The following is a 26270-nucleotide window of genomic DNA, read 5'->3' as shown; positions in this document are numbered from 1 at the left end:
TGATCAAGTGTTCTTCCACTCCCATCAGAGAAAGGGCATCAGCTTTACCGTTTTTTGTACCAGGTCGATAGGTAATTATGAAGTCAAACTCGGCAAAGAATAGTGCCTAACGGAGTTGTCTAGAGGATTGGGCTTTTGCGGTTTTCAAATATTGCAGGTTTCGGTGATCCGTAATCACAGTAACGGTGTGTCGGGCCCCCAGAAGATAATGCCGCCAAGCCTTAAAGGCAGACTTGATAGCCAGAAGTTCCTTATCGTAATAGTGTAATTGATTTCAGGAGGCGAGAATTTGCGGGACCAAAATGCCACGGGATGCAACTGATTGGTTACTGGGTCCTTTTGTGATAGAACTGCCCCCATGGCAAGGCTCGAAGCATCAGTTTCAACGATGTAGGGGAGTTCGGGGCGAGGATGTTTTAAAATTGGTGCAGAGATAAATTTAGTCTTCAAATTCTGGAAAGCTTGCTCCGCCTCGGTAGACCATTCAAAACGTTTGTTTTTCTTTAACAAGGCGGTGATGGGCTGGACTATTCGAGAGAATTCGGGGATAAACCTGCGGTAAAAGTTAGCGAAGCCTAACATGCTTTGAACACCTTTTACGGAGGATGGTGATGGCCATTTGAGAATTGCATCGACCTTCTTTGAATCCATACGCACTCCGCTAGGTGATAATATGAATCCCAAGAACTCAACTTCAGTCACGTTGAAAACACATTTTTCCAACTTGGCGAAAAGTTTGTGTTGACGCAATCTCTCGAGGACCATATTCACGTGTTTCCGATGTTCAGATTCCGATGAAGAATAAACGAGGATGTCGTCAATGTAAACAACAACACACACATCTATGAGCTCTCTGAGGACATCGTTCATAAAATATTGAAAGGCGGCCGGGGCATTGCAAAGTCCGAAGGGCATGACCTGATATTCAAATAGCCCATACTTGGTGCGGAAGGCCGTCTTCCATTCATCGCCCTCTTTTACTCGTACCAAGTGGTAGGCTCCTCTAAGATCCAGCTTTGTATATATGCATGCTTTTCTGACTTGGTCCAGGAGTTCAGGGATCAAAGGTAACGGATATCTATTCTTAACGGTGATCTGGTTCAGGGCGCGATAATCTATGCAAGTTCTAAGGTCCCCTTCTTTTTTTGGAACGAAGAACAAAGCTGAAGAAGCAGGGGACTAATAAACCCATTCGCTAGGTATTGATCCAGGTATTGTCGGAGGTGAAGGTTCTCAGGCTCGGTGAGGGCATAAATTCTACTACAAGGAGGAGTAGATCCAGGTATCAGGTCTATCTGGCAGTCATAAGACCTATGAGGAGGTAGAGTTAGCCTGATCCTTCCGGAAAACATCTTGGAATTCTAGGTATTCGGGAGGTAACTGGGGAGTCTCCGAAGAAATTGCTGCCAGTGCAACACCAGGTGGAGGGTGACAAGTAGAGACACATTCTGGAAACTAAACCGTTCTTGCTCGCCAATCGATCTGAGGATTGTGTTTCTCTAACCAAGGTATTCCTAGAATAATCTGGAACTGAGGGGCCTTGATCACATCGAACACGATCTTCTCATGGTGTCCATCTTGACTTACTAGCGTCACTTCTTGAGTGGTATGCGTTACTGGTCCGGAGGCTATCTCCGTACCATCCACCGTAGTAATGACGTCCTTTACAGCCTTGGGACAAAGAGTTAGATTCATCCTCAAAACCATTTCATGATCCACATAATTGCCGATGGCACCGCTATCGACGTAAGCTTCAATCGCATGTAATCGATCCGGATGATCAGGGCTAATGAGGACCATAGGCATCACGAAATGCGAGGTCACGGAACTGGTTTTAACGCTCGGCAAGAGGACCTCTATTCTTGTCGGGCGAGGTCGTTTCCGTGCTCAGAGTTTGTGACCTTGGTAACTGAAGCTCCTACTGCCTTCTTGGCTGGTTTCACCGGACAGTCTCGAAGAAAGTGCCCTGAGTTTCCGCAATAGAGGCATAATTGCAACTGTTTTCTCCTTTCCCGCTCCTTTTGTGTTAGTGGTCCTTTCAGGCCCCCTATTTGCATGGGTTCCCCGGAGTCTACTCCTTTGGAAGGAGATGGTGGTTTGGAAAATACTCGAGCATCAAACTTGGAACGATCGGCCTTCCTGTTCTGCAGTCTGTGATCTATTTGAACGACTAAGTCTATATAGTCCGAACAGTCTTGCGGGGGATTCACTACTTGGGCTAACACATCTTTGAGCTCTCCACGTAGACCTCTATAAAACAGCGTAATCCTTTTGTCCTCAGGCCATTGAGTTTCCACTATCAGTCTGTTGAAAGACGCAATATAAGCCAAAAGGTCTTGATTACCCTGTCGCAACGAAAGAAGCTCATTGTCCAAGGCCTGCCCCTGTGAATGTCTTGCGAACAGTTTTTCCATACTGAGCTGAAAAGCTTGAAAATCATGGAGAACCGGATCATCTTGATTAACTAGAGGGATCGACCAGTCTGCCGCATTGCCACTAAGGTACGAAAGCTACTTTAGCTTGATCAGTTGGAAAGGCTGCTGGCCGGCATAAGAAATGCAACCGGCACTGATTAATAAATACTGCAAACCTCTTTGGGTCACCAGAAAATCGTTCGGGCGGAGCCAGAGGTACATTCCCAGGTAGGTTGATTTGCACTGGATTCATAGAGGATGTTGAAGGAAGATTTGTCCCTGATGCGGGTAATGGGGTCTGTCCGGCTTGTGACTGTAGCAATTGTCTAGCGAGATCGTCTGTTCGCTCCTTGGAAATAATCAGTTCCCTTCTTAGAGCGTTCGTTTCCTGACGGGCTGCATGCACTTCTGCTCTTAGTTCCCCAAGTAACTGGGCTAGCTGGTCGGTATCCGAGGTTTCCATAGCGCCTGGGCGGGAGTTTTGCTGTAGGCTTTGCGTTCTGTAACGCTCACCTGATTCCCGCAGAGGCGCCGGTCTTGACTGGGCGAATACCGTATCTTCAAAGGTGATGTGTAACACACGGTTGGCTCTTTGGGCTGGACCTCTGTGCACTGTATGTCTGACTCGAAGAGTAAGATGTCTGCGGATAGAAAATATGGGATTAATGAACTGGGGTTATTGGGTGTCTCTCTCTTCTTCCCTTTCTCTTCTCCTGTAGAACCCCAAAGGTTAACGCTCTCACCTTAGGTAAGTGAACGCCGAGCTCTCCATCTGCCTCGGGGCAGGGTGCCGTAACCAGTTTCTTCACTGGATAAGGGTGCAGGCCTCTTGACCTCAGAGGACTGCTGTCCGTCGTTTACTGCACGAACGGTAAGTTCCGAGTATTTCAAATGTCTTTAAAAGTCTTTTGTAATGATGTCTCTTGTTTTGCAGGGTTCCGGCGATGGCGGATGACGGGCTGAAGTGAGTTGAGGATGGAACCCGTGTGAGGAATAGAAGCGCCTGGAAGCACGTAAGTAAGCGCTTGTTGCCTGCTTCACGATGCGCACTAACTGTCCTTTTATCTTGCAGGTACAAGTTCGGAGCTGCTGAAGGGTGCCGGAATACCCACTGGGTTCGGCGTGGGAAGGAGTAATGGCACGTGAGTAATAAAGTTACCCAATGTCTTTAAACGCACCTTCTTTTGTCTTTCAGATGCGGGATGCAGCGCCGAAGGCCTCCGGAGCGTGCGAAGAGTTGGTAAGCTTTTGTCTTTCAGATGCCGGAGTGCAGTGCGAAGACCTCCGGAGCACGCGAAGAGTAGGTAAGCCTTTGTCTTTCAGATGCCGGAATGCAGCGCGAGGCGTTGGTGACAGCCGATGTACCAGGTAAGAGAAGCGCTGTCACTGAAGACCGTAGTGCTAACCTGTTCTTTCTTGTCTTTATAGGTGTTGCTGAAGACTGGATTCAGGATGGTAAGCCTTTTTCCCCTTAGGCCCAGGATCAGATGCAGAAGACACGATGAGCGTTCTGCTGCAGAGGATGCAGAATAACGCAAAGCAAGATTCATCCATCGGGTGTGGTTTAAATAGCCTCCTGTAGTGCTTAGGTGTCTCCTTCCACAGCCTCGCCTAGGTAAGAAAAGAGTTCCTGCTTTCCAGAAGAGTTCCAGTGTTCTGAACCTAGGGAGTGGCTCCTGCCCCACCCAACAGGAAAAGTAGTCCCAAACAGAAGAGGATTAGAGGCTCAACTGGCAGGTAAGTAAGCAGCATGGTCTGCTGCAGGTAAGTCCACCCAAGCATTATGAGCCCGGCGCTTCCAGCGCTGGGACTGGGCATATTTATGAGCCTGGTGCCACTGGCGCCAGGACAGGGTCCAAAAGGTCCCAATTGGGACTGGTTGGCACTCGGAACCTGGGTTATGGGTCTGCTTCCAAGGGAGTTGGGTAAGTCCTGACCTTTTGGAAGCAGAGATCATGACAGCAGTTCTTTGATGCAGGGATCAGATTAGCAGGAAGCGCTCATATCTCATTATATGCAGACGACGTTCTAATATATGTCAACAATCCCCATCTTAATGTACCGACAATACTAGAAGTCCTCGACAACTACGCCAAAGTCTCCGGCATTAAATTCAGCAAATCCTGTTTGTTTCCTCTGGCAGGACTAAGAAACAAAGGCGCTGAAGAACTCCCCCAGGTGGGCGTCCAGTGGCAGACGGCTTCCTTCCGCTACCTGGGGATCCAAATAATGCATACCCCGGAGTTGATGCATGAACATAACACGAAAGCTGCAGTACTCACACTACGCAAATCCATAAGGTTCTGGGCGAAGCTTCCGTTATCCATGCTAGGAAGGGCTTTGATAGCCAAGATGATTATTCTCCCTAGATTTCTGTATGGATTCCAAAATGTGCACTTCTACATCACTAAACCCTTTTTTCAACTGCTCGATGCAATACTCAAAGAATTCTTATGGGGAAAGGGCAGACACCGTGTGGCCCTGTCCACCCTAGTCTTACCATACAATCAAGGTGGGATCCAACTACCAAGCCTAGAAAAGTACTATCTGGCAGCCCAACTGAGCCATGTGTCCAAGTGGCTAGCGGATGAGGCCACCTCTGAGACCCCCCTGTTACAAGCTATGATTACCCCAATTCGACTGAAGGAGTTAATCTGGGTTCCTCAGCGACTAATGTACAGACCACCATTTCTGGCAACCCTGGGCAGGAAGATATGGCACAGAACCACAACAGTCCTGCGCCTGAAACAGCCATACTTCCAGGAAGTGCCAATACTTTCGGGGTTTGGTAAAACAGACACCAACCTACACAGCATCAGGCTATGGGAAAAGAAAGGTATTTACACTTGGGGTGACCTACACACTGATGGTATATTCAGAGAATTCGCTGAGTTACAGGAGGTGGAGGACATCCAGGCCGGTCAATTCCTGTGGTACCAAAAGATCCGCACCATGGCCCGCACGAGATGGCCTACCTGGCCAGAAGAACCCGAGACTGACCCCTTCCTGACACTGATGTATGGCCTGAACGAAGAGGGGAAGGCGGTATCTCAAATATACAGCCTCCTATGGGACATCCCTAATCCTCGTAGCGCTGCATTAAAGACCCACTGGGAAACGGACATTGGACAAGAAATGTCTGAGAACGAATGGCTCAGAGCACTGTCATTCCCAAAAGAGGTCTCTAGGAACCAGAGATTTCGATTAATACAGATTAATATACTATACCGCACCTACTTGACCCCAAGTAAAATAGCACAGTTCAACAGAACCGCTCAGGCACAATGCACATGGTGTGGGGCAGACGGGGCAGACTTGATCCACATGCTATGGAACTGCACTAAGGCACAGAACCTCTGGTTGAAAGCAAAACAAACCTGCGAAGAAGCTGAGGTTACCAGGTACAAATGGACTCCAGCTGAATGCCTCCTAGGCAGTTACCCCAGGCAAGCCAAACTCAAATACGCTGTAAAACTAATGGACTTACTGTGCATAACGGCCAAGAGGACTATCGCCATGGCCTGGAAAAAGCCCGCCGGACCGAACCATAAAACATGGCGTAAAGAGCTAGAAAGATGGGGAAACGCCGAAACCAGAGCCTGGGAGGATAGTGTCACTAGATCCACTGAGGACTCGAGCATGGCGCTAGAGGCATGGAAAGACACCATGTCCAAACTGTTTCGATCCTCCGATGATAAACCCCCCTGAACAACACACCCGACAGACCCATCGATCCACACAAATGGACATGAACGCTGGGCATTAGACCCCCACGACCCGGAACTAAACCGGAAATGGCTCCCCCCACTACCCTGAAGACAGAACACCCGCCCCCCCCGGAAACCCACCAATCACCACCTGCCACTCACAAGGAGACAGTTAATGTTAATTTGTTATATGAGTGTTGTTATTTATTCATTTTTTCTTTTATTTTTTTGAAGTAAGGCAAAATTGCAGCGTCACAGTCAGACATCCTATGCAAAGGACCTGACCAGTAATAATGTAAAATGGTAACCCTGGAGAACTCAGAGACCCTCCTATCTCTTTGTCAGACCTTATGAAAGCGATTGGGGACTCGAGGACATCCTTGGAACTTAAAATAGGCGGCGTATCCTCTGAGGTGTCCCTTATACGCCAAGACCTCCGCAATTTATCGACCAGGGTGGGGGAAGCGGAACAGAGGGTGTCTAACACTGAAGATGCGGTCCACCGCATGGAACAGCAGCTCACTGCGATTGCCCAAAAAGTGACCCAACTGGAAAACCGCGCCGAAGACAGTGAGGGGAGGGCGCGACGCAATAATCTCAGGATCCTCGGTATACCAGAGAAAGAGGAAGGCCCCAGCGCAGAACTCTTCTTAGAAGATTGGCTCATTCATATCTTTGCCCCTAAGAAGCTATCCAAATTCTTTTCCGTGGAAAGGGCACACAGAGTCCCCACCGGCCGACCTATACCGGGTGCCCCGCCCAGAACAATGATCGCACGCCTACTGAATTTCCGCGACCGGGATGCGATCCTACAAATGGCAAGGGCCATGGGCCCGATCACATACAACGGCTACAAGGTCGGTTTCTATCCCGATTACACGAAAGAAGTCCAAAAAGCCTGCCAGTCTTTTGACTCCGTCAAGAAGAAGCTCCAGCCGCTATCCATCAAATATGCCCTCTTCTTCCCGGCATTGCTAAAAGTCCAGTATGAGGGCGCTACTCACTTGTTTTACAACCCCAAAGATGCATGGGACTGGCTTGAAACTCATGTCCTCACGGACTCCAGCGGGAGACGTGTGCCATTGGGCCCACCCACACAGCAACCTCGACCTGGGAGACCCTCGCCCCCTCGTTCCCCGACCAATGCGGATGACGACGCGTCAAGGACCCCTACGGAAAAAGGATGAATACCCTGTACTAAGGGGCCCAAACTCCAGATTGGTAGAATGGGAATGCTCACCTAGCGGCCGCCGCCCCCTAATGCGGCGTGCGCGTTATCACAGCCGGGTTATCCCGAAGAAGTTTATAAAGTTATAGGTTCAATGTTTGGGTGACAGGTGCTCCCAGTTGGGGGGGAAGTACAGGGTGGGGGGGAGTTCAAGGTCCGTAAAGAAACCGAATCAAGAAACAAGAAGGCACGACACATAGAAGCACTGGCAAGGGAATCAAGTAATAACTATGGGCAAGACCACAGACATAATCATCATCCAGGCAGCAGATACACCGACACGAGACGACCCCCGGACGTCTCCCCCGAAAGTACAGCGCTGCACACCTCTCGAGTGTACATGACCGCCACTGATCCTCCCAGAAGCCCAGATAAGCGCCCCACGCAGATAGAATGAACTCCAACAAGGTAACCGTGCTCTCCTGGAACGTCAACGGCCTCGGCTCCAGCACAAAGCGAAGACTGGTGCTCCAGTACCTTAACCGTTACTCGCCGGACATTGCCCTTCTAAATGAAACACATTTGCTAGGCACGAGCACAAACTTTTTCAGAAGGTCCAACTACTCTCACGCCTACCAGGCTGGATTCATGACAGGAGCTAGGGGCACGATGATCCTTGTCCACAAGCGAGTCCCCCTGCAGGTCAGGAAGGTCAAGACCGACCCCCTGGGCCGCTATGTTATGATACTGGCTGACATCTGGGGCGAGAAATGGGGCCTCGCTGCAATTTACGCCCCCCCTCACAGACGAAAGAACTACTCTCCGAGCTACGCAGCCGGTTACTGGACGATGAGGCCGATGTATGGGTGATTGGCGGGGACTTTAATGAAGTGATGAACACTGCAGTCGATAGATCTCACAGGAGATCAGGTACCTGCTCTGCCCCCACACCACTCGCCATGTTCGCCGAAGCTCTGGGAATGACGGACACATGGCGCTCGCTCCACAACAATGAGGCTGGGTTCTCCTTTTTCTCTGGCGTCCACAAGTCATTCTCCAGAATCGATTATGCCTTTATCCCCCGCAGTATAAATCACAGGCTCCTGGACGCTGAATTCCTCGCAAGGGGTATTTCGGACCACTCTCCGCTCCTATTGTCCATGAAGAACTCCTGCCGTGGACCGGATCGTAACTGGCGCCTGAACACATATCACCTACGTCTCCCTGAAATTGCGGAGGAACTGGAAAAGAAGACAATAGAATATTTTGAAAACAACAAAGGATCAGTGGATTGCCCGATCTCGCTCTGGGAGACGTATAAGACTGTCCTCCGCGGGGAAGTTATCTCGGAAGTTTCAGCCTACCAACGACGACAAGTCCAAAAGATCAATGAGGCAGAAGCGCGTGTCCTGGAGTGCGAACGGCAAACCCTAGAACACTGCACCCAAGAAGGGAAAGAGGATCTGCTTACAGCACAAGAGGCCCTTGGCAACCTGGCTCTAGACAACGCACGGATAGCCCATCAGTTAGTCCGGAGCCAAATCTATGAACGAGGCGACAAGGCGAATAAGACACTGGCCTTGTTGGAACGGCGCGAACAGACCAAGGGACACGTGCGGGCAATTGAATCTCCAGACGGAACACTCCTCACAGATGACTCCGACATTGTTGCGGCATTCGCCGCCTACTATGAGAAACTCTATACTCCACCGGCCGAGAGCCCGCCTTCCGAACCCGCATGCTACCTTGACCAGATCGAGATCCCGAAGCTCTCCCAGCGCCAAACAGACCTCCTGAACGCCGAAATCACTGTAACCGAGGTGCAAGAGGCGCTCGCACAGCTCCAACCTGGGAAGACCCCGGGTCCTAATGGGTTCCCCACAGAAACATGGAAATGCCTCAGCGGTTCACTACCCTCCCACATGCACCGTATGTTTCTACGCAGCAAAGAGCTGGGGGCACTCCCCCCCGGACCTCAGGAAGGCATGCATAATCGTCATACATAAGCCCGGGAAACCCCCGGAGGAATGTGCCTCCTATCGCCCAATATCCTTGATCAACGGCGAAGCCAAGGTCCTCGCAAGAACACTAGCCAACAGACTACTGCAAGTTATAGAGACCCTTGTCCACCCAGACCAATGTGGATTCATGCCCAACAAATCCACCCGCATGAACCTGCGTAGAGTTCAGCTGGCGCTGAGCAGAGCCAAGGAAATACCAGCCCCACTGGCCCTCCTGGCAGTGGACTTTGAAAAAGCATTTGACTCTGTAGAATGGGAGGCTTTGTGGGCAATCATGGCTCGGATGAACCTGGGGCAAACGTTTATATCGTGGGTTAAACTCCTGTATGCACACCCGGAGGCCATGGTAAGGGTGAACGGCAGGTCTTCTGGATCATTTCCCTTGGGTCGGGGTACGAGACAGGGGTGCCCCCTCTCCCCGCTGCTTTTTCTCTTGGCCATAGAACCTCTTGCAATTGAGCTTAGAGCTAACACTAATTGGACAGGGTTCGCCTAACCTGGGGGGGGAGAGGACCGACTATCCCTCTACGCGGACGACCTCCTCATATACCTCAGTAACCCACGCACTTCCTGCCCGATTGTTTCCCGCATCCTTAGGGAATACCAGCGCTTTGCAGGCCTTAAGGTAAATGAGACCAAAACCATTTACTTCCCGATCCAGGGCGGCGAGTCTGCGATCCCTGAAACCTGCCCATATCATGTCTCCATTAGAGAACTTAAATACCTGGGTATAAGACTCGACCCGACACTGGGTGGGTTCCTGCAACTCAACTTACAACCAATAATTGACCGGTTCAATAGGGACACCTCCCACTGGCAATCACTCCCACTATCACTAATGGGCAGAGCGGCGCTATTCAAAATGATGACCCTCCCCAGACTGTTGTATGTACTTCAAAACGCCCCTGTTGTCATCCCCCGAGACACCTTCGCACTCATTGACAGACGCCTTCGCACACTGCTGTGGGGAGGGAAACAACCCAGGATCGCCCTTGAAACGCTGCAGCGATCAGTGTGGGAGGGAGGCATCGGTCTACCATGCATACGCACCTATTACCTTGCAGCCCAGATTGGGGTGGTAAACGACTGGATACACGCAGACCCCACACTCCCCCACATCCGCCTTGAAATAGAGAGCATGACCCCACTACAGATCCTGTACGCCACCCACGACCAACCCCCGATGTTACCCAAAATGACACGCCATATTTTCCGGGCCTGGCGGGATGCGCACAAACTAATTGGCTGGAAAGGTAAACCAACACTATCTCAACCCCTATGGCACAACGCACTCCTCCCGGAAATAGTAAAGATGGGCCCCTTCGGTCACTGGTGCGTAAAAGGGATACACACACTAGCGCATGTGATACAAGAAGGCCACCTCCTGGACTTTGAGGCCATGCAAGAGCAATTCGACCTCGTATCCATGGACCGGTTTCGACATGCGCAACTGGCCCACGCCATCCGCACCCAATTCCCTGATACGACAACCATACCCCCCTGTACTCCCATTGAGACCAATATCCTTCCCCAATGCATTGCCTCCAAGGTCACTTCCACGCTCTATCAAGCCCTTATCTCCTTTGGGGCGGCGCAGCTAGATGGGCTCAAGGAAAAGTGGGAAAAGGACATAGGACAAATGGAACCAGAGGACTGGGTAGAGGCATTAATGTCCCCTAGAGAAATTGGTATAAACTCTAAACTCAGACTTATACAACTGAGGATCCTCCACCGCACATACTATTCACGTACTGCCATGGCCAGATGGGGGGGACTGGAAGACGGGACATGCCTCAGATGCAAAACGGAACCTGCCACTTTTTACCATATGATATGGGACTGCCGAGTCTTACAGGTCTTCTGGGAGAGCTGTATTAACATGATCTCTGCCACCTTGGCGACACCAATCCCCAGGGATCCCAAAATGATACTGTTGGGAATCCGGGGTGAAGTAGATCTCTCGAAATATGAAAAAATATTTCTGGCACTGGCATTCGGGGCAGGCAAAAGATGAATCGCGACTAGCTGGGGCTCTGCTGACCCTTTATCTGTGAACCGCTGGAGCAATGAGTTGGACAGATGCGCGGCCTCGGAGCGCCGGATTTATAATGCACGGGGTTGCCCCCGCAAATTCGAAAAAATATGGGGTAAATGGCTTGACGCTAACTGAAATGCGCCGATGAAAATAGAAATGTACTGTGGTTAACATTGGTTACCTGCCTTATCCCACAAATGTCTGATGGCTCTCGGCCCTACAGAGTTCCTTTTGCTTTTTGAAATTGCCTTACCACCATGATCTGATGTATGCCTTTGATTTATGTCTGTTTTGTTGTTGTATTATTAAAACGTAATAAACAGAATTATTAAAAAAAAATAATGTAAAATGCTTATAACCACAAATGCCAATAAACAAATTTTAAAATAAATAACTTTTATCATGAAGAGCATTCCAGTTACATAATACAATGTTTGACATCCACCTGAAGCCATTCCCTGTGCGGTGCCATCTTATTCGTTTTTTAATATGGGGGAAGCCTCTCCCTGTAGCCTCCCCACCCTCCCCATCACAACAATACATACCCATTCCCATCCCTTCCCCCACTTGCCTTCTGGACCGGAGCTCCTAGAGACTAAGTCCCTTTTGCAATGGCTATCTTTTTTGTTCTTTCTCAGGAGATTGGGTTCGCACAATAGCACAGAGCTCATCTCCTGAGGGGAAAAATGATTTGCACACCCGGCACAGGGGGCCTGCCTAGGCTCAGGCTGGCGTGGCGTTACCAGCCATGTACGCCCTGCAGCTTGGGCGTGATTGCTACATTATGAAACTCCTTCCATGTTCTAGACAAGCTACTCTTCTGAGAAAGGGAAAATAAAGTCTCTGACGAGAAGTACAGCAGCTTGAAAGATGAGTTCAACAGGAAGGGAACAGGGGAGCTAAACCTATTTTTGTTTGGCCGCATTAAGGTTTTGGCTCAGGCGTCAATTTAGCGACACTTACTGCAGCATAAGCTGTTAGTATGGATAATGATAAATGGCAGATGTGTTTGGAGAAGCGTTTGCCTGATGGATACGTCTTTATTCCCTGCTTTTGCGATTATAATTATGATTTGCTCAAAAATGAATATTTTTGTGTCGTAGATGCTGCTGGTTTCCTCTACTGGTAATTTAATAGAAAGGATAACTGATATTTGAGGTTTGACAAAATTGTGTTTTGTTTGAAATCTGTGCCTTTTTTAATCTTAAGGCTTTTAATGATTTTCATTATTTACAATGGTGAGAATGTTATGGCTGTCCTCTAGTGGTAATAATCCGAAACCTATTGACTTTCCGAGTGTTTTTCTTGCAGCTTGTTTTAAAGTTATGGATGGACAAATCCAGAAGGTGGGATAGCGAAACATATAAACTCCTCGACCCCGGTTAACCGAGCTTTTAGAGCCTCAGTTATTTACATCATCTGGAACTCATATATTTCCGTTTATCTTTGCGTTTGAAGTTCACAATCAGGTATATCCGCACACACACATCCTTAATTGATTGTCTTCAGCCAGACATATGTTCTTAAACAGTTGCGTCTGTATTGCTTTCGTGAATTCTGTAGTCACTCGTGTGCATTTTTTGTCTCATTCTGTTCCGTTTCAAAAACATTGAAAATGCCAGATGCCATTTTGTACAGCCAGTTATATAAACTACTATTCTGGTTATGCATGTGAAGGAACTATATATTTTAAATACTTGGTTGCCTTGTGGTATTTGTGATAGGCAGATTGCAGGTTCTGCATCTTTTGCGCTAGCGGCTGTGGGTCCCAACGCCAGTTGTTTGGTTTGAAGTTTGTGTTTCACACTAATTAGTTTCATGTTGTCTGGAGACCCGCAGTGGATGAATGGAAAATCCTCTCTCAGGCGACATTTTTCTGACGAATGGGTGTTGATTTCTTAGCAGTCTTGCTCAGGACTTCCACTTGAGTTCTATGGGACAAATAGAGGGAACACAAACATTTGCCTCCTTTTGTTTCTATTCCAGGACTTCGTGTTGATGTATTATTGTTGCTGTGTGGATCTGGCCATCCACAACATGTGGGCACTTTTCATGTGTTTTCCCAGGAGTGCATTTGTCCGTGGCTCCCTATCTGCTGCATCTGAGCAGATCACATTGTAAAGTATTGCCTTTTTGAACATGATGGCCTATTTCTGTGGTGAACGTAGAAGTCTTGGTTCTGTAGATAGTGGCGGCTGTTTGTGTTTTTTCAGTATATTGTTATATTTACATTGATGCTTTGATGCTGTATTAATCCCTTACTGGACTCTGTATCAAACCTGTTCATCTAGTGGTTAAGGTTTTGTTAAAGAAATTACATATCTGCATTCCTTCATCTGTGAGATGTGTTTTGTAGCTGGCTCCCAGATGATCCTCATTTTATTATATATTTGTAGACACTGTTCTATCACGATAAAAGGTTCAAAGGCACAACTTTAGGGCATCCATTTATGTTTTAGTTTCGGTTCTCACTTCATCTCACATGGCTAATAAAAGGTAAAGAATTCCCAATAAGTCATTTATCATTGTTTAGCGATCCTAGTAGCCGAAGTGCAAGTAGTCTGCTCTTGCTTTCTCTGCGGCCATGGAGGAAACTCTTTGAGCAGCAATTCTGCACTTAAATTTGGATGTTGGTAGCAGAGTCGCTGCCATCAGTCATTGTTCCCACATTGAATCGCTTTTCTCGTATAGAGCATCACAATCCACTGGGGCAAAGCAGTGTATGTCCTTGGGTCCTCTCTTTCCACATGTGGTGTTCCCCAGGGCGCTATCCTCTCACCCTGGCTCTTCAATGCCTATCTGCCCCTTACCCCCGGCCCACCTGATACTTTCTCCTGTAAATTCGTGTGCTATGCGGATAACAAACTGTTCTCTTTCAGGCTACCCTCAGCTTCCTCTTCCACCTCGCTCATTCCCGACTGTCTATCCGCTATTCAGGGATGTTTCGCCTCTAACGACCTCTGCCTTAATGCCAGTAAGACAGAAATTCTTCTCATTGGGACCCCTGCTCCCGCCTTTCCTCTCTCCCTCTGCCCCCCCCTCATCCTCCTGTGAGTCAAAAAACCTTGGCATCATCTTCGACACCACTCTCTTTTTCTCTCCACACATCACAGCCCTTGCCAAGGCCTACTTCCAGCTGCACCTCTTCCGAGGTATTCTACCTTTTCTCACCTTCCCCCAGAAGCTCACTGTCTCCAGAGCTCTGGTTCTCTTCATCTTGGACCACTGCAACAGCCTCTTTCTCATTCTTCCTAACTCTTCTCTTCACCCTCTTAAACTAATCCAGAAAAGTACTACAACACCTATCCATGGCCGCATCTCTCCAGCTCTGAAATCTCTCCACTGGCTCCCGCTGGTCGCGATGATCAAGTTCAAGACCCTCTGCATCACCCACAAGTTTTTCCGGGGCTGTGGTCCTCTCTATATCCAAGACTCTCTTCTTAAATACCTTCCTTCTAGAGCCCTCTGCTCAGCTACCTGAAGTTCCGAAAGCTGCACAAGAGCTACGTCCTCTCGTCTTCCTTCTCTCTTCCTCTCCTCTGCTAATCTACCTGTCTGCTCATCCTGACTGATGGCGTGGTTGCCCTCAGATTCACACACAGTGCCACGCCCCCTCCCCTCTTGAACAGTTAGCATTCACTGCCTTCCTAGAAACACTTGTGTATAGGTGCGTTATAAATACCAAATCATGTAATATATCATAACATATCATATATGTGGCTTTCTAAAGACTAGTGTCCATTGGGGTGGTCAGTCTTGCATCTATCTGGACAACTCTGTTTCTATTAAGCTGGATGGCATCTCCATAATAGACCCATAGTTTACCTATGCCAGTCTGCATGTCCTGCCTTTGGACTATGCTGATACCGCTACCCTCTAACGTCTGCATCAAAATCTGTTCCCAGCTATTTTATGGTGTGAGAGAATAACGCCTACCACTGAAGCCATGCATACTTTTACATTATAAGATCCTATCCAATATCTCGGATTGATTATAAGAGCCATCGTGGGTTCTTATCCTATCACAGCACTTAAAAAAAAAAAAACAGCTAGTTGGCATTGTGAAGGAGGATATGGTCTTACTGGGGTTCGTAAATTGTTATTTTGCTCTTTTGACCTAAAATAATTCTTTATTGCTTGTAATAATTAGTCAGCAAACGCTAAACGTTATATACTTTTATCAAAGATTTAAGTACTGGTTGTATCCAATAACAACTAATGGGCTGGATTTCAACAAAAATATATTATTTTTGTTTTGTATTGACACAGGGGGAGATGGAAGGATCTGCAAGGTTCAAGGAACTGCTGCGGTTGGCAGAGATTTATTTTGAACAATCAGTAGCCAAACCAGAAAGGTAAGAGCACATTGTGTTTCAAAGACAGGAGACTCTCACCTCCACTGCAAATTTATTTCTATCTATCGAAACACGTGTTGGCTGTTTTTTCAAGGAATTAAAGAATTGTATAATGACAACAAATGGTTGTAGGTCAAAGGATCGAAAATAAAGGATCGACTAGTAAAAGGATCGATTCAAAAGGATCGAATACAAAAGGGTTGAATATTAGTTATTTTTTCAAATCCCGTTTTTTGTGGAAAAAAACACCTTTTTCCCAAAACGGAAACCAAAAAAAAAATATATTAAAAAAAAAAATGTCGACCCTTTTGTATTCGATTCTTTTGAGTCGATCCTTTGACTTTCGATCCTTTGACATTCGATCCTTTAACTGGACACCACAACAAATCAAGTGTCGACACACTTCTAATAGTAACAATAGCAATTATACACTGTTTCTGCTCTATGGTTTAGGTTCACCATAGATTATTAGCCACGCTGCTGATGCATACGAATCTAACGGTCCATCCCAGCACAATTGGGCACATACGAAACCTAGCTCAATTTATACCAACCTTAGGGCAGGAACATCATGCTGGCAAAGTCTCTGGTACTTGCCACCAAGTTCTTTAATGTGGTGAATATCAATCCCACGTTGTGGTAAGGAGATTACTGGGACAGACCTCACCGGCATGGTGGTTTGGTCATGGAAACGCTGGGCACTAACTGTTCTTCAAACACTAACATACTTACTGACACTGGTCGAATTAGTGACTCCCGCCAATATTCTTCACATAACAGCTTTCCTTCAGCCTCTTTGCTTTCGCTTCCCTTCGTATGACACCTTCTAGACACCTTCATATCACAGCTTTCTCATCTTCAAGCTTATCTAAGTTTGATTCTTATCATTCTTATCATTAGTAGGCTTCCACCTGCCTTTGGGTTTTCCTGCTTCTTGGAATATTCATGAACGCACAAACGCACGCAACCCAGACATGTTTAAGGCTCATTGTCGATCATCAGTGAGGTGTAGCTTAGGTCGCTAGGCTCGGAAAGCTTGAGTAAAGCTGAGTGGGACCACCTGTCCCACTCAGGGTGACTTTAGCAAAAACAGATTGGCGATGGCTGACTGTCTTGAATAAATCATGCCTCTGCCATTGATCTGTGCAACCCTCCAGCCCATTGTATTTCAGCCTACCATGCTATTACAGAAAAACATATGCAAATCAAGCCTGGTCCCACCCCAAAAGGGAAAGTGCAACGTGAACTGCTAGGTCACATCCCTTTTGCACCAGCCGACATGCAACACCAGACGTGTTTTGGGTTCATTGGCCAATCGTCAGTGAGGTGTAGGCCAAAACATATCTGGGATTGTTGGTATTCCGTACAAAGGGGGCGTGGTATAGCATTTCTGGGAGGACAAAGACTGAATTGCATATGGTTGGTGACATTCTGCAGTGGTACAGACAGACTAAAATATGATGGTGTGGAAAGGTGCACAAGCAATGCCAATAGTTAGAATTAATTTATCATTGTTAAGATGGATGTCTAAACTCTGGCATCTGGACAAAGTTTAGGAGGTCTCCTTAGTTATAGTGAAAAGGGATAACTCTGGGAGTTTAGCCAAACTAGTCAAGGTAGCATGAGAGTGATCAAGGTTAAGTCTCAGGAGAGATGAGTGGGGTCAGGAGTCCACAATGTGTCCTGTGAGGAGTCAGCAATGAGAGTCGGACCCAAGGTTGTCATTTTGTGGCTAAAGATTTTTATTAACTGAAAAATGGTTGGGAAAATGCCTCTCTGATCCTATTTTAAAGAGGAGATTCCCTACCTAAAAACCCCAAAACTAAGGATCTGTCTGTGTCAGGATGTCACTAACTGAAAACCGTCCTTGTGTTCAAAATGTCCTATCCTGACTCTCACACTATAGACAAAACAATAAATGGTGCAAGGAAATGTCTTCAAACTGATATTCACAACTGAAAATGCAAAGAGCTTCAACAAAAATGTTCTCCAAGGTGAAATCCTTGGATCCAGAGGGTGTTGCCCTTCCCGTGGATTCTTAAGTAGGCCTGCAATTATCTCTTTTACTAACAGATCCTTTGTGCCTTTCCTTGATTCACAAGTTTCCTGTTTAGGCAACAAGTTCTGTAACAGTCTTTAACACAAGTTTCTTCACTGTTTAGAACAACACTGCCCTTCTTTATTATTTCTGGTAGCTTTGCAAATCGCCTGGTATACTCCCCTGCTAGTGCAATTTATACAATTCCAATTTCCTGGTGTACTCTCCTGCCAGGATTCCTCATTCATTTCCAACTGCCTGGTGTGCTCTCATGCCAGAACTTCTCTTGTGAATTCACTGCCTGGTATACTCCATGGCCAGGGCTTCTTATGCATTTCAATTGCCTAGTATCTTTCCTTTGCCAGGACCTTTTAGATGTATCGCCATTCCTCTGCATCACCAACCTTCTATGTGTTGTTCTTGGTTTGGTATATATGTCTGTGGTAATGTTTGCTCAAACTTTGCCCCACACTTGCATCTCATGCATCTGTAGCTCACTGTGGTTTTAATCTGTACTTTGCCTTTACTGCATTCAAAACAAGCATCTTATTGTAGTTTGATTCTGTACTTTGCCTTTTCTGAATTCAAACACACTTCTTGTTAGGCAGAATCCAGTGCAGTTCCCTTGGGGACCACTGCAAAAAGATTAAGACTATAGGAGTAAGCAGTAAACCCAATTGGTAGCAATCTGTACCACCCAGATTTACCTGGTAGCTGTGGCTGAGCAGTCAGACTTCTCTCAAGAAGTGTTAGGCAGTATACAGAGAATACAAGATAGGGCCAAAAACACAGTAGAACAAGCAAACACTGACCAGAGCTTTGTATCAAAAGTATATAATTATTTATTGAACACACACTTTAGAAAATACACTAGCACTATTAATCAAAAGCAAGTTCCAACACAATCAGAACAGTATTTACACCTCCCTTAGCAATTACTAGACAAGTCTAAGTTAAAACACCACTTTTTGTCAAAACAGAGGTGAGCGCGTAACTCAGATGGCACTCCAATAATTAGGTTAAAGGGAGAGAAAAAGGCAGGTCATAAAAATAAAACAGTTCCCAACACTTTTAAGAGACAAAATCAAGTTAATGAAGGCAGGGTATACCGGAGAGCTAAAGTTCATAGGCCAGGCTCACTTTGAATGGAGCAAGGCGAAATGTGCCCAAGATCACACGGTTTAGCAATGCATTCAAATCTTTGTAGAAATGTTCAAAAGAGGTTGGGGTGGTTCAAAAGACAAAGTTAGAAGGTCTGGGGCCAACCCAGTTGGAAAGCCAAGGATTTAAGGGTCACCTTGGGCAAACCGAAGAAAGGGAGGCCAGGTAGAACACAGTACCTTAAAGAGTGAGGAAGCTCCAGCGGTGGCAGTTGTTCTTGGCAGCGCGTGCAGTTCATGGTTTCGACCAGGGGAAGAGAGGATCTCGTCGAGGAGGAAACTTGGAATCGTTGCACTGCCCAGCGAAGAAACCAGCCGCGGAGTTCGTCGGTGAAAAGGTGCGTTCCTGGTATTCGCGGTCATATGGATGCAGCTTGGCTATCCGGCCGCCGGTGTGCTTGGCACGGGCGATTCGACCAAGAGACGTCCTGGAAGGCGAAATAGCGAACTGGTTGATCCCACCAGCTCAGAGGAAGAAGACTCTTTCAGCAGAAGATTTCTTGTAGTCGGGAAAGTGGTGAGGTTGTTGCAGCAGGGCTCCACCGGTGGCTCAGCTTCTCCCCTCTTCGGATTTCTTAGATCCTGTGGCGACTTCTGAAGTTCCAGTCCCAAAAGCCCTGCTTTTATGCAGAAAAACCCCCATTCAACAGCCTCGCTGTCACTCAAACATGCTAAGGGGTGAGCCGGGCGGCTCACCACTAGCCCAATCAGAATAGAGTGCGACTTGGGTTGCCAAGGCAACGCAGTCCAGGGTGCCATTTCCCCCACCCACACATCCTTTGGAACCCAGACAGAGTGGCACCAGTTGGAGGGCTTCTGTGGAGAAGCCCTCCAAAAAGTGGAACAAGGGGCCTGACCTTGGTTGGAGTTACAGAGACTACAGAGACGGACACGAACGCCATTTTAGAAAAGAGTTCTGGCAAAAAGACCCAACCGGTGATTTAATATTAAATAAATAAACCGGCGGTATCTTTAACATTGCACCAAAAAGTGGTGCGTTTAAAATCAATGGGAAAATCCCATAGGAAATATTCTGGTGGAATATTTTGCGTGGTAACCACTGCCACCAGCCAGAAACTCGACAAGGGGGGACTGGACAGTGTCCCCTTGAAAACAAACCCATGGGCAATCAAATTAACCCCTGCCAGTACTTCCACAATATGATGGTTTGTATTGGTTCTGTTCACAATTTTGGACTAGTAAAGTCAATGGTGACTTTACATGCCCTGGGAGACAGTAGTCAGTCCCAGGGTATGGAGTCTATGTTTGGGAGTCACTATGACACCCATGTGTTACTGCACTGAGGGTGCTGTCTAACAAATACACAAAAACAGATGATACCCTATGGAGTAAAAAAAAAAGCATAGCCAAGATTCCAAGATGGCGGCCGAGCCGGGCAGACGTGCGTGAGCGCAGCTCCGTCCCCAGCTCGGGCCGCAACAAATAAGCAAATGCAATAAGCAACACCGTGCCAACCAAGAGGCGCCTCCCTCCCTCGGAAGGAGAAGAAGTGGAATCGGGTCCCCGGAGAGAGTCGAGCGGCGGAGCAGCCAACGCAGAAATCGGCGCCCAGGACCAGTCCGGAAGATCCAGAAAAGCGCGAAACCCCGGAAAGCGCCGAGCCCCCAGACCAGCAAGCGGCGGTTGATTCAAGCCGATCATCGGAGGAACCCTCGAGCCGAGAAGAGGACCCAGAGAGATCGAGGAGGGCTCATCGACCACGCAGATCCACCCGGAGTGAGAAGGGGCCGGGAGGAGATCGCCACCCAGACGGCTTGAGCACAAGACGAGCAGGTCGGGCCCCGGCGGGGGAAGGAAAAGGACGAGGGGGAATCCGCCGAGAGAGGGAAGCGGCCCAACGGAAGAAGACGCCCACCCCCCCAGACAACGGTCGGGACCAGTAAGAGGCGGAGGCAGCGGACTACGTAGCCCAGTGGGGCCAGGCGCACCCAACAAAACACAGGTACGAGGCGGGGGAGAGAACCGGGAACCGGCTGGGAGAGATCCACCCCCCCACCCCCTGACATAGACGGCACAGCCCCCCCCCCGAAATTAAACGGGGAAGAAAACGGGCCTAAGCGCAGGGGAAAGGGGTGAAGGGAGAGACAAAGGAGCGTCCGCCCCCAAACCAAACGAGAGAGCACATCAAACCCCCCCAATGCTCCACACCCGAGACGGCAGAAAGACTAGGCCTCGACAGGCCAAGGAAGCTTGAACCCACAGAGAGGGGAGACCACAACAAGGGGGCATAGTGGAGGTTCAGAAAAAGAAAAAGGCCACGAAGAAACACAGGGCCCGCGGGAAACAAAGAGAAGGCCCACAGAGGACCTGCAAAGGACCTCCCAAGAAAAATCCTATCGAACCCCCAAAAGAAGGTGCCAAACCGGGGAGATAAATCTATGGGACTCCAGAAAAGGGGACACCCTCCTCCCTAACCAGCTCATCCGCATGCACGAGAAGCAAGGTACAAACTAGACCCAAACATCAGCATCTACCGAAAACGCACGACCAGGAGAGAGATACTCGATAAACTAACGCATTGGTGGGAAAATTCACATATGTCAAAAGCCAGGACGAGGTTGGGATCACAGGCAACGGCGGCGAACAAAAGCAGATCCAGACAGGGCCAGGATCTGACCCAAATCTGGGGAACGGGAAACGAAGGGCCTAAGCGAACAAACAAGCAGAAGAACTCAGAGGCAGACCCAATAGAGCAGCACCCGGACACAAACATGGCCACGAGGGACGACATGAAAGCCTGGTTTAAGGAATTTCAGGATCAGTTCCTCACCTCCACGCAGGCACAGTTTGATAACATGAAGGGCGAACTGAAACAAGCTGTCCATGAACTGAAAAAGGACATAGAGAATCTAGAAGAGAGAACAGACAACTTGGAAAGGACGGTCCAAAATATGGATGAGGAAGCACTTCAACAAGCAGAGGCGCAAGACCGCCTCGCACGACTGGCGCTGGAACTGGAATCCCAATGCGAAGATTTAGAAAACAGGTCCTGAAGATCGAATATAAGAATTAAAAACATGCCGGAATCCGTAGAAGAAAAGGACCTCCGCACAGCGACACAACAAGTATTCCAGGATATACTAAACGTCGACACCGGGGAGGACATCCAATTCGACAGAATACACAGAGTGGGCCCACGAAGAACAGGGGAGCCCGGATCCCGCCCGAGAGACGTACTAGTGGCCATGACCCGATACACACAAAAGGAACAAATCCTAAGGAAAGCCAGGAACTTAGAACAAATAAGGATGAACGGGAAAGAAATAGTTGTTCCAAGACCTAGCTCAATCCACGCTCAGAAAGAGAAGAGAAATGAGCCAGCTCACCAAACTCCTAACCGAAAAGCAAATCCGATACAAATGGACATTCCCATTCGGCCTTCTATTCACATGGGAAGAAAGACAACATCGAATCACTACCTGCGAAGAAGGCCTCAAGATAGTGGGATATCAGAAACTAGACCCAGACCCCTCAAATACCAGTGAACCCCCGGAGAGAAAAGAGACAACCGAGGGGATGGCAGACAGAGAAACGGAAAACTAGACCCAGATCCCGCAAACCGGAGGAAAACTGAGAGCCCCCGGAAACGAAACAGGCATGCACGAACGAATGGAGGGAGAGGCAATTAATCCATAGCCAAGCAAGCCAGGGCAGGTGCCCACATGAAGGCGCGGCAGAGCCAAGGGACGGCCATGGAATCCATACCACAAGCAGGGTTTAGGAACCCCTGCGAACTGTTAATCCTGAGATGTTAGAGGGCATGGAGCAAAGGCACAACGCTGGAGCAACCATAGGGCCCAGAGCCCTCCTCAGGGACAAAGTTAGGGGGGAAAAGGGGGTGCGGGGAGGGGGGAAAGTTAAAGGGGAAGTTCGGAGGGGAAAAGACACTAACACCGGTACTAATGAGCAACACTGCAATCCAGAAGGGGAACCAAATAAGAATTCTCAAACAAACACAAAAGAATGGGGCTATAAATTTTAACATATAGCATCAGAGGGCTGAACACGCCAGTTAAAAGGAAAAAAAATGGAACACTTCCTGCACAGAGAGAAATTTGACATAATTACTCTCCAAGAAACCCACATACAGAAAAAAAGGAGAGGCCTAACTCGGATAAGAGGCTACAAGCAAATCCTCCAATCCAATGACGAAGAGAAAAAAAAGGGAGTTCTTATAGCATTCGCTAGCCAACTGCAGGTCAACATCAAAGCAAAGCGACACAAACGGACAAAAATGGCAGATATGTTTTTGCGAAGGCTCAGATAGACAACCGCCAAATAACAATAGCGACCCTATTTGCTCCAAATACAGGCCAGGAAGGATTTATCAAAGATACGATTAATAAACTAGAGATCTTTGCAGAGGGAGAGGTGATCCTGACAGGTGACTTCAATCTAGCCTGGAACCAGAAGGAAGACCGATCAAACCCTAAAAATAGCCCACAGGGGTCCCCCACTCAAGCGCTTAAACAGACAATGCAAAATATGGCACTAGAGGACGTGTGGCGAAGACTCAAAGGAACAACGAAAGGCTACACATTCCACTCACACGTTCATGATACCAGTTCCAGAATCGACTATATATGGGCGACAGGGACCCTAGTTGGAGAAATCTAGGACATCGAAAAAGGCCATATCTCACTGTCGGATCACGCTCCGCTATGGATAACACTCCCCAAATTAAGAAAAAGATCCGGGCTTTGGCGATGGACGCTCCCCAGAGACATCATACAAGATCCAGTGGCAAGGGAATCTATCAGAGAAAAGATAGAGGAATACTTTGGGGACAATGTCACCCCGGAGGTCTCCCCAAGCACGACATGGGGCGCCTTCAAGGCAGTGATAAGGGGACAACTAATAGCAATGAAAGCACAAAAAGATAAGCTCGCACATGAATGGGAAGACGAACTGGGGAAAAAATTGGAGGAAATAAGAGAAGAAATGACAAAGAACTCTTCCAGGAAAATAAAGAGGGCATACCGACACATCCAGAGCCAGATAGATCTGATAAGTACCAAGAGAGCGGAGACGAAACTACTGCACACAAAACATTGGTACGCGATGAAATCGAATAAAGCAGACAAGCTACTAGCAAGACAATTAAAGGGCAAGCAACAAGAGCAAATGGTACAATCCCTGCTGGATGGACAGGGAGCGAAGAAAACACAAACGAAAGACATCATGGAAATATTCCGGGACTTCTACCAGAACCTATACTCCTCACAACGCCCGAGAGTGGGGGAACAGGCATCATTCCTGAGACATATTACTCTTCCAACGGTTACCCCAGCAGAAAGAGCGGCGCTGGATGAGCCAATAGCACCAGGAGAAGTAACAAAAGCAATAAAAGACCTCCCCAAGAACAAAGCTCCAGGCCCGGACGGCTTCACAGCGGCCTTCTACAAAACATACGCTGACCAACTAACACCATATCTAATCACCATGTTCAACACCTTCAAGACCACGAACAACATCACCACCTCCATGAATGAAGCGAAGATACTATTTTTCCACAAAAAAGGGAAAGATCCAGAAAGCCCGAGCTCATACCGCCCAATAGCCCTAATCAACGTGGATGCCAAGCTCTACACGAAGGTACTCGCGAATAGGCTGGCACCCCTGCTCCCTAAGCTGATCCATCAAGAACAAGCAGGATTAATTCCCAATAGGAAAACCCACGACAACATCAGACGCATAGTACACCTAATAGAGAAGGCCGGAATGATGAAACTCCCATCAGCAATAATATCGATAGACGCCGAGAAAGTGTTCGATCGGGTAGAATGGACCATGCTCTTCGCGACACTACAGAAAATGGGCATGGGGAAAGAGTTCATACAAATGATCAGGGCGAACTACAACTCCCCTACGGCCAGGATCGCGGTAAACGGGGAACTATCGGAACCCATCAGAATAGGAAGAGGCACAAAACAGGGATGCCCCTTGTCACCCCTTCTCTATGCAATCTTCCTAGAACCCCTCCTGGCCAAAATCAGAGCATCACCAGATATAAAAGGCATAGAGATGGGGAGACACATACATAAGACGGCTGCATACGCTGATGATATGATGATGACAATAACAGAACCAAGTAAAACACTCCCGCGACTCATCCAGCAGATAGACGATTATGGGACAATCTCGGGGCTGAAAATAAATAAGCAGAAATCATCAGTAATGGCACTGGCGGGAGACATAGACGAAATCCACAAGAAAACGAAAGACCTACATCTGCAAACGGCGGAAGAGGGAGTCAAATACCTTGGAGTGACACTGACCCCAAGGATAAAAGACCTGTATTTAGGGAACTTTACAAAACTCTTAGAAGACGTAAAAAGAGACCTGAACAGGTGGAACCCACTGACCATCTCCTGGTGGGGCAGAATAACGGTCATCAAGATGTCGATTCTACCCAGATTGCTCTATTACTTCCAAACACTCCCCATTCGGATTCCCGCATCATTCTTCAAGACACTCAGTAAAACAATCACAAAATATATATGGCAGAATAAAACTCCGAGACTATCACAACTGGCACTCACAGCACATAAAATAGACGGAGGAATGGCGCTCCCCCACTTCAGAAAGTACTACGAGGCGGCACAGCTGTGGGTTCTTAACGAATGGATCACTAACACATCAGAAAAATGGTGGGAGGCGCAGGACAGAGCCGTAGCAAGATCAAACCTCCGCCACCTCCTGTGGAGGAAACCAGAGCACAGACATCAAAACATCAAAATAAGCGAAGTCATGGGTACAACCATGGAAATATGGGACAAAGCAACTAAGAAAGAAACCCTCACGATAGATCCAGCCCCATTCATTCCAATCTTCGACAACCCAGACTTCCCCCCGGGAATGGAAAAAGGGGCATTTCAGAAATGGCGAGACGCCGACTGCACAAAAGTGGGAGATATGTTCGAGAGCCTGCAAATCAGAACCTTCACAGAATGCCAAGATCTGCTGGGTCTCACGGAAAAGGATAGATTCCAATACGAACAGATTCACCATTGGCTCACGACTCCAAGAATAACAAAGACCATGACAAGGGATCCCACACCATTCGAGACATACATGATGACCCACACGGGAGAAAATAAATTTGTCTCAACCCTATACAAATTTATGAACGCCCAGAACGAAAACATAACTTGGCAGTACATGAAAAAATGGGAAACCACGATAGGAAAACAAATCGCGAGGGATCAATGGATATACCTATGGCAAATAATTCCCAAATGGACACGGGCGATACAGACAAGGGAAGCATGGACCAAAGTGATGATCCAATGGCATTATACTCCGGATAGACTACACAAAATGTTCCCGACAACGACGGGGAAATGCTGGA

General features: G+C 47.8%; 1 protein-coding gene across 2 annotated transcripts in view; it reads left to right on the top strand.

Annotated features, from left to right (window-relative positions):
• ECD (ecdysoneless cell cycle regulator) overlaps nt 1-26270 on the top strand; it is a 1545240-nt gene that overhangs the window by 1003052 nt on the left and 515918 nt on the right. For both annotated transcript variants that reach the window (XM_069610537.1, XM_069610538.1), the window contains exon 9: nt 15615-15700. In XM_069610537.1, the coding sequence (XP_069466638.1) occupies nt 15615-15700 (86 nt within the window). The remainder of the gene's footprint in view (nt 1-15614; nt 15701-26270) is intronic.

The sequence above is a fragment of the Ambystoma mexicanum genome, chromosome 8 (assembly GCF_040938575.1).
Source record: "Ambystoma mexicanum isolate Mex_15411 chromosome 8, UKY_AmexF1_1, whole genome shotgun sequence".
In the NCBI taxonomy this organism is placed as follows: Eukaryota; Metazoa; Chordata; class Amphibia; order Caudata; family Ambystomatidae; genus Ambystoma; species Ambystoma mexicanum.
The sequence above is the reverse complement of the archived record's forward strand: the minus strand, read 5'-3'. Positions and strand labels throughout refer to the sequence as shown.